General features: G+C 38.5%; 1 protein-coding gene across 2 annotated transcripts in view; it reads left to right on the top strand.

Moving 5' to 3' along the window:
• Nucleotides 1–13,162, top strand: part of Nf1 (neurofibromin 1) — a 254,153-nt gene that overhangs the window by 153,411 nt on the left and 87,580 nt on the right. For both annotated transcript variants that reach the window (XM_013016448.1, XM_013016447.1), the window contains one exon: nucleotides 1,857–1,967. In XM_013016448.1, coding sequence (XP_012871902.1) covers nucleotides 1,857–1,967 — 111 coding nt within the window. The remainder of the gene's footprint in view (nucleotides 1–1,856; nucleotides 1,968–13,162) is intronic.

Genomic DNA, 13,162 nt, shown 5'->3' with positions numbered 1-13,162 from the left:
TTTTTTCTTTTTGCTTATATGGTGCTGAGGAATCGAACCCAGGGCCTCAGGCATGCAAGGCAAGCGCTCTACCACTGAGCCAACTTCCCAGCCCTATTTGCATTTCTTTTATGGCCAGGGATGATGAACATTTCTTCATATGTTTCTTTGCCATTTTTATCTCTTCCTTAGAAGTCTCTCTTTAGCTTCCTTGCCCATTTATGATTGGTTTGGGAGGGATTAGTTTCTTGAGTTCCCTGTATATAATGGATTTTAGGCCCTTGTCTGATATATTGCTGGCAAATATTTTTTCCTAATTGGTTGACTGCCTTTCTAGTTTGGTAGCTATGTCTTTAGCTGTGCAGAAATTTTTTATTTTAAGGTAGTCCCACTTGTTGAGTCTCCAATTTGTTGTGACCCTGGGACTCCGTTCAGGATCTTGCCTGTGCTTCTAAGTATTAGTGTCTCTCCTACTCTGTCCTGCAGTAGTTTCAGAGTTTCAGGTTTGATGGTTGAGATCTTTAATCCATTTTGAGTTGGTGTTAGTGCATGATGACAGGCTAGAATCCACTTCTAGTTTTCTGCATATGCCTGCACAATTTTCCCAGCATCAGTAGTTGAAGAGGCTTTGTTTTTGCCACTGTCCCCCTTGGGCTCCTTTGTCAAGTATCAGCTGACTTAAGTATGTGGTTTTATTTCCGGCTCTTCTATTCCATTGGTCTTTGGGTCTGTTTTTGTGCCAATACCAAGCTGTTTTTGTTATTATAGCTCTATAGTAGAGCTTGAAATCTGGTATTGTAATACCTCCTGTGTTGTTTCTTTTGCCTAGAATTGCTTTGGCTATTCTAGATCGTTTGTTGTTCCATATGAATTTTTTGGATTGTTTTCTCTATTTCAGTAAAGACCGTCATTGGGATTTTGATGGATATTGCATTAAATTTGTATATCATTTTTTGCAGTATGGCCATCTTCATGATACTGATTCTACTTCTCCATGAACATGGAAGGTCTTTCCATTTCCTGGTGTCCTCTCTGATTTCATTCTTTAGACTTTTTGTAGTTTTCATTAGACAGGTCCTTTACATCTTTGGTTAATTCTTACTAGGTTTTTTTTTTTTTTTAGGTTATTGTGAAAGGGGTTGTTTTCCTGATTTCCCTTTCTGATTGTCTGATTGTACATTGTTGTATACAGAAAGGCAACTGATTTTTGTGGGGTTTGTATCCTGCTGCTTTGCCGAAGTGGTTTATAAGTTCTAGGAGTTTGGGAGTGGAGTTTTTGGGGTCATTTAGGTATAAGATTATGTTTAATTTCTTCCTTCCCTATGTGGATTCTTTTAATGTTCTTTTCTTGCCTAATTGCTCTGGTTAAGGACTCCAGAACTATATTGAAGAGGAATGGATAGAGTGGGTATCCTTGCCTTGTTCCTATTTTAGGGGAGTTGGTTTTAGTTTTTCCTCAATTAGTATGAAATTGGCTGTTGGTCTGTCATATATGGCTTTTATTGTTTTAAAGAATGTTCCTTCTATTCCTATTTTCACCAGAGCTTTTAACATGAATGGGTGTTGTATTTTTGTCAAAAGTCTTTTCTCCATCAATAGAGTTAATCATGTGATTATTGACCATGGCTCTGTTGATATGATGAATTATATTTATGGATTTAGTATGTTAAGCCAGCCTTGCATCTCTGGGATGAAGCCTACTTGGTATGATTTTTTTTTAAATTTGTTTCTGGATTCTGTTGGCTAAAATTTTATTGAGGAGCTTTGAATCATGAAAGTGCCTTTGGTGCCAAATTTCCCTTCAGAAAGCCTGTTGCTTTTATAATACATTTTATCTTTGATTTAGCATGTAAGCTTCTAAATCTCTTTTCTTTTAGACATCAAGTACATGAAAAAGAAGAGTTCAAGGCTTTGAAAACATTAAGTATTTTCTACCAAGCTGGCACTTCCAAAGCAGGGAATCCTATTTTTTATTATGTTGCACGAAGGTAAGAAACAGTACGTTTTAGTCTCTCTTAACCAAGTTTTGAAAATGACAACCACTATAGAGAAATGCCACGGCAGTTTTGATTCCTCCCTCCCCCCTCCCCCCTCTTTACTTTGGATTAATAGGAGTTGAAGATAGATTTATCTGGGAGCATAGCTAGGTAATGAACCATTTCTCTTTAAATGCTGTTGAGTATATTAGGAATTGCTTTTCAGATCACTTACATACTTATTTGTCTTTCCTACTTGAGATTTAAAATACTACCTGCAATGGATTAATTAAATCAGTGAAAAATGACAAAGAACCTTTATTTTCAAGTATATTCTGGTTTATTAGTACCTAAAACATGATCATCAGAAGCTTTTCTTCATTTTCAAGAAGAAATGAGGGCTGGGAAGGTGGCTCAGTGGTAGAGTGCTTGCCTGCATGCATGAGGCCCTGGTTTTGATTTCTCAGCACCACTTAAGCAGACAAAACTGGAAGTGGCGCTGTGGCTCAAGTGGTAGAGCACTAGCCTTGAGCTGAAGAGCTGAAAGACAGCACCCAAACTCTGAGTTCAGGGCCTACAACTGGCAAAAAGAAAAAAAAAAAAAGAATGAAACTTTTAAGAGCCTATTTCTGAGAACTTGTGGAACTCTGAAGCTGGTAGATGGTCCAAGTAACAAGCCTTGAAACGATTGTCTATTTGACTAGTTCCTATAACACCTTCTAGATAAGCTACTCCTTCATGATAGTAGTGATGTTTGTATGCCTGCTATGTGTCTTTTCTTGTATAATTCTGCCTGACTTTTGTGGGGATAGGAGAAAAGAGAAGGGTTCTGGATCACACTCAGGACCTTGTGTATGCTAGGCAAGTACTTTACAATTGACCTAAATCCCTAGACTTTGTTTTGTTTTTATTTTTTTTGAAACAAGGTCTCCCTTGTAATCTAGGCTGGCCTTGAGCTTGTTATATAGCCCAGATGGCCATAAATTCCCAAAGCTATGATTATAGGTATGTGACCACTGTACCTGGTGGCTCTGCCTGCCTTTTATTAACTAGTCTATGATGTTATTTGATCAGTTTTACTTCTTACTTGATATAAATTCCTATGTTGACATAAAGCCACAAGTTGAACTTTTAGGACAATGTGATATAATACAGAAAACACTCACTTTGGAATCTTAGTGACTAAGTTTAGTGTTAATTATGCTATTCATTAAGACTTGATTATTCTAATTCCCTGTATTTAATAGAAATTGAGGAATTGTATCTGTAGATTTAGTGGCTCTGTGTGGTAAAAACCTGCCTCTCTGTAGGAAACAAATTGAGATTGAGAAGTAGCAGTAAGGAAGGTAAAAAACAAAAGGAGAAAGAAGGAAATCTTTTTAAATTGGGTAATTCAGATATCCAAAAATTGCTTTTATCCTTACTATGATAATCCTCTCACCAAATATCAGTCACTGTTTCTAAATTGTTTCTAAATTGCTTTTTCTTTTGCCTTTGAGATGAACTATATTTGTATTCCACCCTTAATCTTACTATAATATTGTCAGATATTTTGACTTTTCCCTATTTTGTCAGTAGATCAGGTCTATAGTCCTAGCATTTTAAGCTTTAATCTATAATCCCAGCTTTCACCCTGAGCTGCCACATTAAAATCTAGGGGCAAGAGCTAATTTATTTAATAGATACCTCAAATGATTCATTTATAGTTTATCCTGCTGAGTCATGTATTTAGTAGCACAACTAGTAAGGATCAGAATTAGACTAGACAGTGATTGTACTTGTAATCTCTACTCAAAGGTAGAAATTGGGAGGACTGAGATTTGAAGCCAGCCTGGGCAAAAAAAATAAAGTTTGAGACTAACTCAGCCAATATCTAGGGATGTTGGTGTGCATCTGTTATCCTAGCTACAAGAGAAGCATAAATAGGATGACTGTGTCTAGCCCAGACCAACTCAGCCCAGACCAGCCCAGATATAAATCCCACAGAATAAACACGAGTAAAACAAAAAGAGCTCGAGGTATGGCAACGTGGTCTGCCTAACAAGCTAAAGGCTCTGAATTCAAGTCCTAGGATCACCAAAAAGGAATATAAACCATCAGAATAAAATAAAATCAGAATGGCACTCAAAACCTAACCCCAGGGCTGGGAAGGTGGCTCAGTGGTAGAGTGATTGCCTTGGATGCATGAAGCCCTAGGCTCCATTCCACAGCATCACATAAGCAGAAAAAAGTCAGAATTGGCACTGAGGCTCAAGTTGGTAGAGCTCTAGCCTTGAACTGAGAGCTGAGAGACAGTGCCCAGGCCGAGTTCAGACCCCACAACCAACCCCCCCGCCAAAAAATAAACTAACCTCAAGGTCCTAACTCTACTATTAATAACATAACTATTACAGTTAATATACTAAGTACTAAATCAACTTTCGTAGATAGTCATAACATAGAATTTCAGCCAACAGTTATGAGCACATTTTTTGGGGGGGGGGTCCAGTCGTGGGGCCTAAACTCTGGGCCTGGGTGCTGTCCCTCAGCTCTTCAGCTCAAGGCTAGTACTCTACCTCTTGAGCCACAGCACCACTTGAAACACAAGTCAAGAATTTACTCAAGATAATACTGAATGAAGGAAGCAGTGACATTTTCAAGAAACATTGTACTCATAACCTTAATTATGGAATTGTAACTCCTTTATTCAACTACTTGATAACACTTTTGAAAGACAATTTTATCATTGGCGCGACAGTATTCTATATTATAAATGTTAACAGAATTAGTCTCTTTCTCACTAGAATAACATATTACAATTACACATTTATGAAATATAATAATACAAATGGGTATGCTGTTTTGAAAAGGACCATTAGTCTGTTTAATTTTAAAAACACACACACACAAAGTTTCTCTTATCCACTAATTACCTCATTTACTACCTCTTCCCTTTGGTTAAATACTACTACATAATTTCTTTCATACCTTCAGTATAAACAGCTCAGTTTTAATTCAGCTTTGTAAACATATAGAGGACAAATAGGACATTTTGCTTATTTTGCCTTTAATAGAATAGTGCAACTTTTTAATAAGCAAAGAGACTATATCATGTTTAAACTTACACATTAAAAAAAATTGCACACAACCAAATCACAGTAGGATACTGATAAGTAGTAAATTGAAAGTTTGTAATCTGTTGTCATTCAACAGGTAATAAGGAACTGAAATGACCATTCAGGTAATTGAAGTTTACTTCAGCCTGAGTACAAATAAAACTTCAAAATCATTACAGAGAAAAGGAAGTGAATGTTGAACATTGGATTAAGTATCATACTACCATTTTTCACAGTCTTTATAGTCATATAGATGAAAGTACTTTTGGTTATATTGGAAATCTGTGTCAACTTTGAACTCAGAGTTATCTGGGAATTTACACTAGTCATGAGAGTCAGATTTACCCTAGGACTGAAGCTCTCTCTAGGATTTGAATTGGTCACATCATTTAGGCTTGTCCTTGGATTTGGGCTTATGCTGAGATTTGGACTTGTTCTGGAAGTAGGGCTCATCCTGGGACTTGAGTCTTCGGTGGCGTTAGAGGTCGTTGGTGTTGAAATTGTTCCCAAAATGTGAAAAAACAGGAGAAGCAGGCTGATGGTAAGGGATTGCTTGAACATCATTTTCCTCTGCCTTAAAATAATTATACAAATTTAGTTCAATACTTGGATCATAAATGGGCAAGACTGTATTCTTGATTGATTTGTGTTATATAAATGTACTTTTTCATTGTTGACTAGTGAACAAATAACAAATTTTCTTTCATAATATCTGACAAAAGACTCCCCTTTTTTCTTTCTTTCTTTTTTTTTTTTGTGTGAGTACTGAGCTTCAACTCAGTACCTTGAAAGCAGTTTATTTCACTTACAGTTGGCACTCTACTGCTTGAGCCATGTCTCTGGCCTGGCATTTATGCTTTTTAATTAGAGAGTCTTGAAGATGATTTGTTCTAACTGCCCCTAGAGCTCAACCTCCTGAGTAAATAGGATTACAGTTGTGAGCCACTGATACCTGGTTTAATGGGGCTGTTTTCCATCTGAGTTTCCCAACTTAAGGCATAATCAGTCAAAAGACTAAAAATGAGCTTAATTATGTTTTTCTATTAAAGAAAAACTAAACCTAATGTTTACCTGATGTAGTATGTGTGTGATTGAGGTCATTGTATAAAATAGGGTTGGGTGGGCTGGGAAGGTGGCTCAGTGGTAGAGCGCTTGCCTTGCATGCATGAGGCCCTGGGTTCGATTCCTCAGCACCACATAAGCAGAAAAAAAAGTTGGAAGTGGCACTGTGGCTCAAGTAGTAGAGCACTAGCCTTGAGCTGAAGAGCTGAGGGACAGTGCCCAGGCCCAGAGTTCAGGCCCCATGACCAGACCAAAAAAATAAAATAAAATAAAATAGGGTTGGGCAAAGAATGAGAGACAGCTTGGGAAGATAAAGTAACATAATCAGGAATTAAACATTTTTCTCTAGATTACCTGTGACTTTTAACAATTTCATATTTAAGCTCAGGTCACAAATTAGGATATCACTTGTAAATATTTATGCCAAAAAATGAAAGAAGCTAAAACAAAGGAAAGAAGCTAAAACAAATGATCTCCCTCAATGCTGAGATTTCCTTCATCCTCCTCATTGAACCAAAAAACATCCAAGATTTTAGATTTTACAGCTTTTAAGACAGAAAGAAGTTTAGAATTGATCAAAATCAACTCCTTTCTTATGTAAGTGGATGCACACAAGAACTATACTTGTCTGAACTTACATTTCTAAAAACAATCAGAACTAGACTTTGAGTCTTTTTTTTTTTGCTTGTTTGTTTGTTTGGTGTTTGAACTCAGGGATTTGCACTCTTGGGAGGCACTCTACCATTTGAGCCACAGCTCGCTTCCAGCTCCACTTCCACTAGTGATAAAAGTCCCTCAGATTTGTCTACCTAGGCTTTGAACTGGGATTCTCAGATCTCAGTCTCCTGAGTAGGTACGATTACAAATATGAGGTATAGGCACTTTGCCAAGTCTGAATCTTTTTTTAAACCATGTTAATAAACCAAGCAGTATTTGCATAATATCTATATTTCATAACCAGAAGAAAAGCACAGTCTCAGAAATATTCCACCATGCACTGACAATGAAACAGTAGCTACTGGACAAGGAACAGATATCTGCTGAGGCTCTTAGGGCAGTCGTAATTAACTAGATATATTTATTTGTATATTTTTACTCCTGTCCTATATCCTGCACTAAGTTGGTGAACTTGTTTTAATGAGTATATGAAAGTGACCAAAGCTGACCTAACATCAGAGGCCCGTTGTTGCTGTGTACTGACCTGAATTTTAATTGTGCACTAGATTCTTTAATTGCTCAGAAATGTGCTAGAGAAGGGAATTGATTTTATGTATTTATGTGTGTATGTATGCATTTATTTATTTATTTTGCTAGTCCTGGTTCTTGAACTCAGGACCTGGGTGCTATGCGCTATCCCTGAGCCTCTTTGTGTTTAAGGCTAGTGCTCTACCACATGAACCAAGGCACCACTTCTGGCTTTTTCTGTGTAATTTATTGGAGATAAGAGTCTTACTGACTTTTCTTCGCAGGCTAGCTTTGAACTGTGATCCTCAGATCTCAGCTTCCTGAGTTGCTAGGATTACAGGCATGAACCACCAACACCTGGCTGAGAAGAGAATAGATTTTTAAGTGGCAGTGGATTTTTCCCCCATATATGTTCACATGCAGTATTCAGTGCTGGATACCATGGCCCCCAATGTTTACAAAGAATCACAATTTAATCTGGGCACTAGTGGCTCACACCTATAATATTAGCTGCTCAGGAGACTAAGTTCTGAGGATCCCAGTTTGAAGCCAGCCCAGGCAGCACCGTTCACTTATCTCTAATTAACCAGCAAAAAAGCTGAGAAATCTGAATCTTATTCTGTTGTTCTTTAGTAGATATAGACTATAAAGACATAATATAGTCATGTGCCAAGTGTGATAGTAAATTATTTTTTACAGTAAGACTGGCTTCTTTTGAACCTATATTTAAGTCTGATCAATAGCATGCCATACCAAGATAATTTAGCTTGTGCTGGACATGATTAAATATTGTAATGCCTAAACACACTTAAAAAAATTAAGACAGAGGGCTGGGAAGGTGGCTCAGTGGTACAGCGCTTGCCTTGCATGCATGAGGCCCTGGGTTCGATTCCTCAGCACCACATAAGAAAAAAGAAAAAAGCCAGAAGTGGCACTGTGGCTCAAGTGGTAGAGCACTAGCCTTGAGCTGAAGAGCTGAGGGACAGCACCCAGGCCCAGAGTTCAGGCCCCACAACCGGACCCCCCCCCAAAAATAAAAAACCAAAAAAATTAAGACAGAGTCTCTTTGAACTTCTGTTTTAGACTTCTGGTGCTAGAATTATAGGCCTGTACTATTGTAAATTTTTTTTTTTTTTGGGGTCCGGTCGTGGGGCCTGAACTCTGGGCCTGAGCGCTGTCCCTCAGCTCTTCAGCTCAAGGCTAGCACTTGAGCCACAGCGCCACTTCCGGCTTTTTTCTTTTTGCTTATGTGGTGCTGAGGAATCGAACCCAGGACCTCATGCATGCAAGGCAAGCGCTCTACCACTGAGCCAACTTCCCAGCCCCTATTGTAAATTTTTTAACTTAAAGTTCAAACTGTAGCTGGGCTTCAGTGACTTAGGCCTGTAATCCTAACTATCAGGGCTGAGATAAGAAGATAATGGTTCAAAGCCAGCCCAGGCAGGAAAGTCCAGGGAACTCTTATCTCCAATTAACCACTAGAAAACTGAAAGTGGTGCTATGGCTTAAAGTGGTAGAGTGCTAGCCTTGAGGGAAAAAGCTCAAAGACAGCTCCCAGATCCTAAATTCAAACCCCATGACCAACAACAATAGCAAAAAAAAGTTCAAACTTCAAGTTTCTGAATTCTAATACATAAAAGAACTTACATTTTTCTCTAATAGGCAATTCAGAAAATTACAAGTTAATATTACCTTGATTTAGGGGGATTCTTGTGAAGATTATGAAGTAACTCTATCTCTAGTATCCAGTAGGATCTATTTCTCATAGGCAATCTAATTTCTGGCTCACTGCTGTTGTTTAAATACAATTAGTGAGGAAGTCATGTGCTCCAAACTTGGCATATTATTTGCCCTCTGGAAGTATCCAGCTGAGTGTTTTCCAAACAACTGGTATATACAGAGGAACTTTGGTAGAGCTGTAGGAATACAAATGAAGTCTTTCTGAAATCAACTTACTTAAAGAATCCAGCAAATACCTTTTTGTTATTTCTTTTATCTGGTATTTATGTTGGTTATTTTCCCTTAACTGAAATAACTCTAATCAGATAAATATACTATATTACTTTGACTATTATGGTTTAAAATTAAGTATGTTAAAAGCTGTATATTTTCTTTTTTAAGAAAAGTTTGATTATTACAAAGGTTATGTACAGAGGGGTTACAGCTACATAAGTCAGGCAAAGATTACATTTCTTTTTGGGCATTGTTACCCCATTCCACACTCTGCCCAGCTTTTCCCATCTCCCCACAAGTTGTAGTTATTTTCTGTTTTCTTAAGTGCATAAAAAGCAAATTTATTTTAGAATTTATATGAAAAGTAAGTAGAAAATACATGTTACTGTTATACAGGAAGTCCTGGATGTCAATACAACCTTGATATGCTACAGTTTGCCTTTTAGTATGGCCCTCATACTTGTTTTCAAAAGTTTACAGTTATAAGCAGCCTTATGTGTAGCCTTAGCAAGAGACTAACAAAAGACTAGTTCTTAGCTTACCTACATCAGTCTCACAAGAAAAATTATCATTTTTCATGAAAATTGATAACAGGACTATAAAATTTTCAGACTTTTAAAACAAGTAAAATAGGGGCTGGGAATGTGGCTTAGTGGTAGACTGCTTGCCTAGCATGTGTGAAGCCCTGGGTTTCATTCCTCAGTACCACATAGACAGAAAAGGCCAGAAGTGGCGCTGCAGCTCAAGTTCTAGAGTGCTAGCTTGAGCAAAGAAACTCAGGAACAGTGCCCATGCCTTGATTTCAAACCCCAGGACTGGCAAAAACAAAACAAAATATTTTCTTTTTCTTTCTTTCTTTTTTTTTGTTGGTCGTGGGGCTTGAACTCTGGGCTTGGGCACTTTCCCTCAGCTTTTCACCTTAAGGCAAGTGCCCTACTGCTTGAGCCACAGTGGCACTTCCAGTTTTCTAGTGGTTTATTGGAGATAAGAGTTTCCCGGACTTACCTGCCTGGTCTGGCTTGGAACCGTGATCCTCAGATCTCAGCTTCCTGAGTCATTAGGATTACAGGTGTGAGCCACCGGCGCCTGGCTAATATTTTCTTTTTTATATACGTATTTTATAGTGTAGTTTCTAGCTATCCGTATTTTGAAGTTTTCAAAATAATTCAAGACTATAGCATTCCAGGATAAAATTGATTTTGGTGAATAAAGTAGCCTCTTAACAAAAAAGCTGTATTCATATCAAATTTATAGCCAGGCACTTGTGGTTCACGCATGTAATCCTAGCTACTCAGGAGGCTGAGATCTGAGGATCATGGTTCAAAGCCAGCCTGGGCAGAAAAGTCTGTGAGACTCTTATCTTCAATTAACTATCAGAAAACCAGAAGTGGTGCTGTGGCTCAAGTGGTACAACACTAGCCTTGAGCACATTAGCTGAGGGACAGTGCCCAGGCCCTGAGTTCAAGTCCCACAATGGGGGGAAAACTTTATATATGAAAGTAATACTCTCCTATTGAATTCACAAGGTTTTGTGATGGATTTTTTTTTAAATAGGACTGGAAGTTGATCTTGCAGGAGCTCTGCCACTTGAGCCAAGCCCCCAGGTGGTAGCTTTGGGCTTTAAAAAAAAGTTTATTGGGGCTGGGACGGTGGCTTAGTGGTAGAGTGTTTGGCTTGCATGCATGAGACTCTGGGTTCAAGTCCTCAGCACCAGATAAGTAGAAAAAGCTCTAAGTGGTAGAGTGTTAGTCTTGAGCTGGAGAGCTCAGGCATAGAGCCCAGGCCCAGAGTTCAGGCCCCATGACTGACAAAAAAAAAAAAAAAAAAAGTTTATTAAGCTAAGCAGTGGTGACTTACACCAGCAATCCTAGCTACTCGGGAGGCTGAGATCTGAGGATCATGGATCATGGTTCAAAGTCAGCTTGAGTTCCTGCCTGTGAGACTCTCAAGTGGTAGAGTTGAGTTCAAGCCCTGGGACCCACACCAAAATATATATATATATATATATATATATATATATATATTAAACTATCTTACCTGGCATTAAGCAAATTGCTTAAAAGAATTTTGTGTTTTGGTCAGTCCTTTTGTTTGGTAATCAGCAAACAAGGAAGTTGGATTATATTTTCCTAATGTTTTCATCACAGTTGCCAGTACTCAAGTGTTGCAGGATTGTAAACAAGTTGTGGGCATATGAGGAAATCATTAAATGGCAGAAACACAAGTCAGTGCATGTTCCACTAGTTTTACTTTGTATGAAGACTATTTTTCCTTAGGAATAATAGGACAAATGATTGCTCAATCTTAATTTATATGGTACATGTAATAACCTCACTTAAGTGGAGGTTATACCTAATTATGGTTATATCTAAGAAATAAAACCAGCCTCTTGGCAACCAGAATAAATGTTATAAACTAGAGTTCTAATATGATAGGAAACCAGTCTTTTAGACCCAATGCCCAAACTCCAGGAAGTTCACATGTCAGGTCTGGCCTCTCTCCCCTATGTGCCAAATAAAAAGACATGAGGGAGAAAGGGCAGCTATGGGAATACAACACTCTAGTACATTTTTTAGCCATCTTTAGCTGTCATCAGAAGTACAAACATTTGCCTTAGGTTAAATGGTTAAATAGGGAGAATTGAATGTAGGGAATGAGTAAGTATGTGTAGTTAAAACAGTCCAAGTGAAGGAAGGGATGACATTGTGCAAAAAGAATTGTACTCATTACCTGACTTACAAAACAGAACCCATGTACAACACCTTAATAGTAACAATAAAATTATATTTAAATAAAAATAACAAAAGAACAGTCCCAGGTCAGTAGCAGGTCTAGAGGTGGTAACAGGTGGCAGTCTGATACTCTACTGTTTCAGGATTAACCAGGTGAGGCCTTGTTTCAGTTAGAGAATTTGGTGCCTGGCAGTAGTCTGCCTTAAGGTTTTGGATATTTTCTTTGGAGCCTCCAGTCCATCATTTTGCTGTTTAATTGGAAATGGTCAGACTGTTCTTCCCAGGCTGATCCTGAACCTGTGATCCTCTTGATCTCAACCCCTAAGTAGCTGGGATTACAGTGTGAGTCACTGGTCCCAGCTTTTCTTAGTTGTCTTAAACTCCACTGGTTTTTGAATGATGATGAAGTAAAATTTAAAATTCTGAACTTTCCAGCACTCATCTAGGCATTTAAAAACCACATTGTGTCCTTCTGCAACCCCTATATCCTTCTTGGTTCAAATTTCGTCCAGTGAGATTTAACTCTCAGTACCTTTTTTGTTTGTTTGTTTTTGGTGCCAGTCCTGCGGTAGGCCTGGGCACTGTCCCTGAGCTCCTTTTGCTCAAGGCCAGCACTCAACCACTTGAACCACAGCTCCACTTCTGGCTTTTTGGTAGTTTATTTGAGATAATAGTTATATTTTCTTGCCTAGGCTGCCTTCGAACCTCAGCCTCTTGAGTGGCTAGGATAATAGGCATGAGCCCAGCTCATCAGTCCCTCTTATGTGAATCTTCCTAATTCTGCACTTCAGAACCAGTCATTTAGGGCTTTGTATTTAATCAGTATCCAGCTTTTACTATTAAACTTTTTTTTTTCTTGTGACAGTCCTGGGACTTGAACTCAGGGCCTGAGTGCTGTCCCTGAACTTCTGTGCTCAAGGCTAGCACTCTACCATTTGAGCCACAGCTCCAATTTTGGCTTTTTGGCAGTAATTAGAGATAAGAGTTTCACAGAGTTTTCAGCCCAGGCTAGCTGCGAACTGCAATCCTCAGATCTCAGCCTCTTGAATGTCTAATATTATACATGAGATCTGAGGATCGCAGTTCAAAGCCAGCCCGGGCAGGAGAGACCGTGAGACTCCTCTATCTCCAATAAACCACCAGAAAACCGGAAGTGGCGCTGTAGCTCAAGTGGTAGAGC

The sequence above is a fragment of the Dipodomys ordii genome, unplaced genomic scaffold (assembly GCF_000151885.1).
Source record: "Dipodomys ordii isolate 6190 unplaced genomic scaffold, Dord_2.0 Scaffold31, whole genome shotgun sequence".
Taxonomy (NCBI): Eukaryota; Metazoa; Chordata; class Mammalia; order Rodentia; family Heteromyidae; genus Dipodomys; species Dipodomys ordii.
Note: the sequence above shows the minus strand (reverse complement) of the source record. Positions and strands in the feature narration are given on the sequence as shown.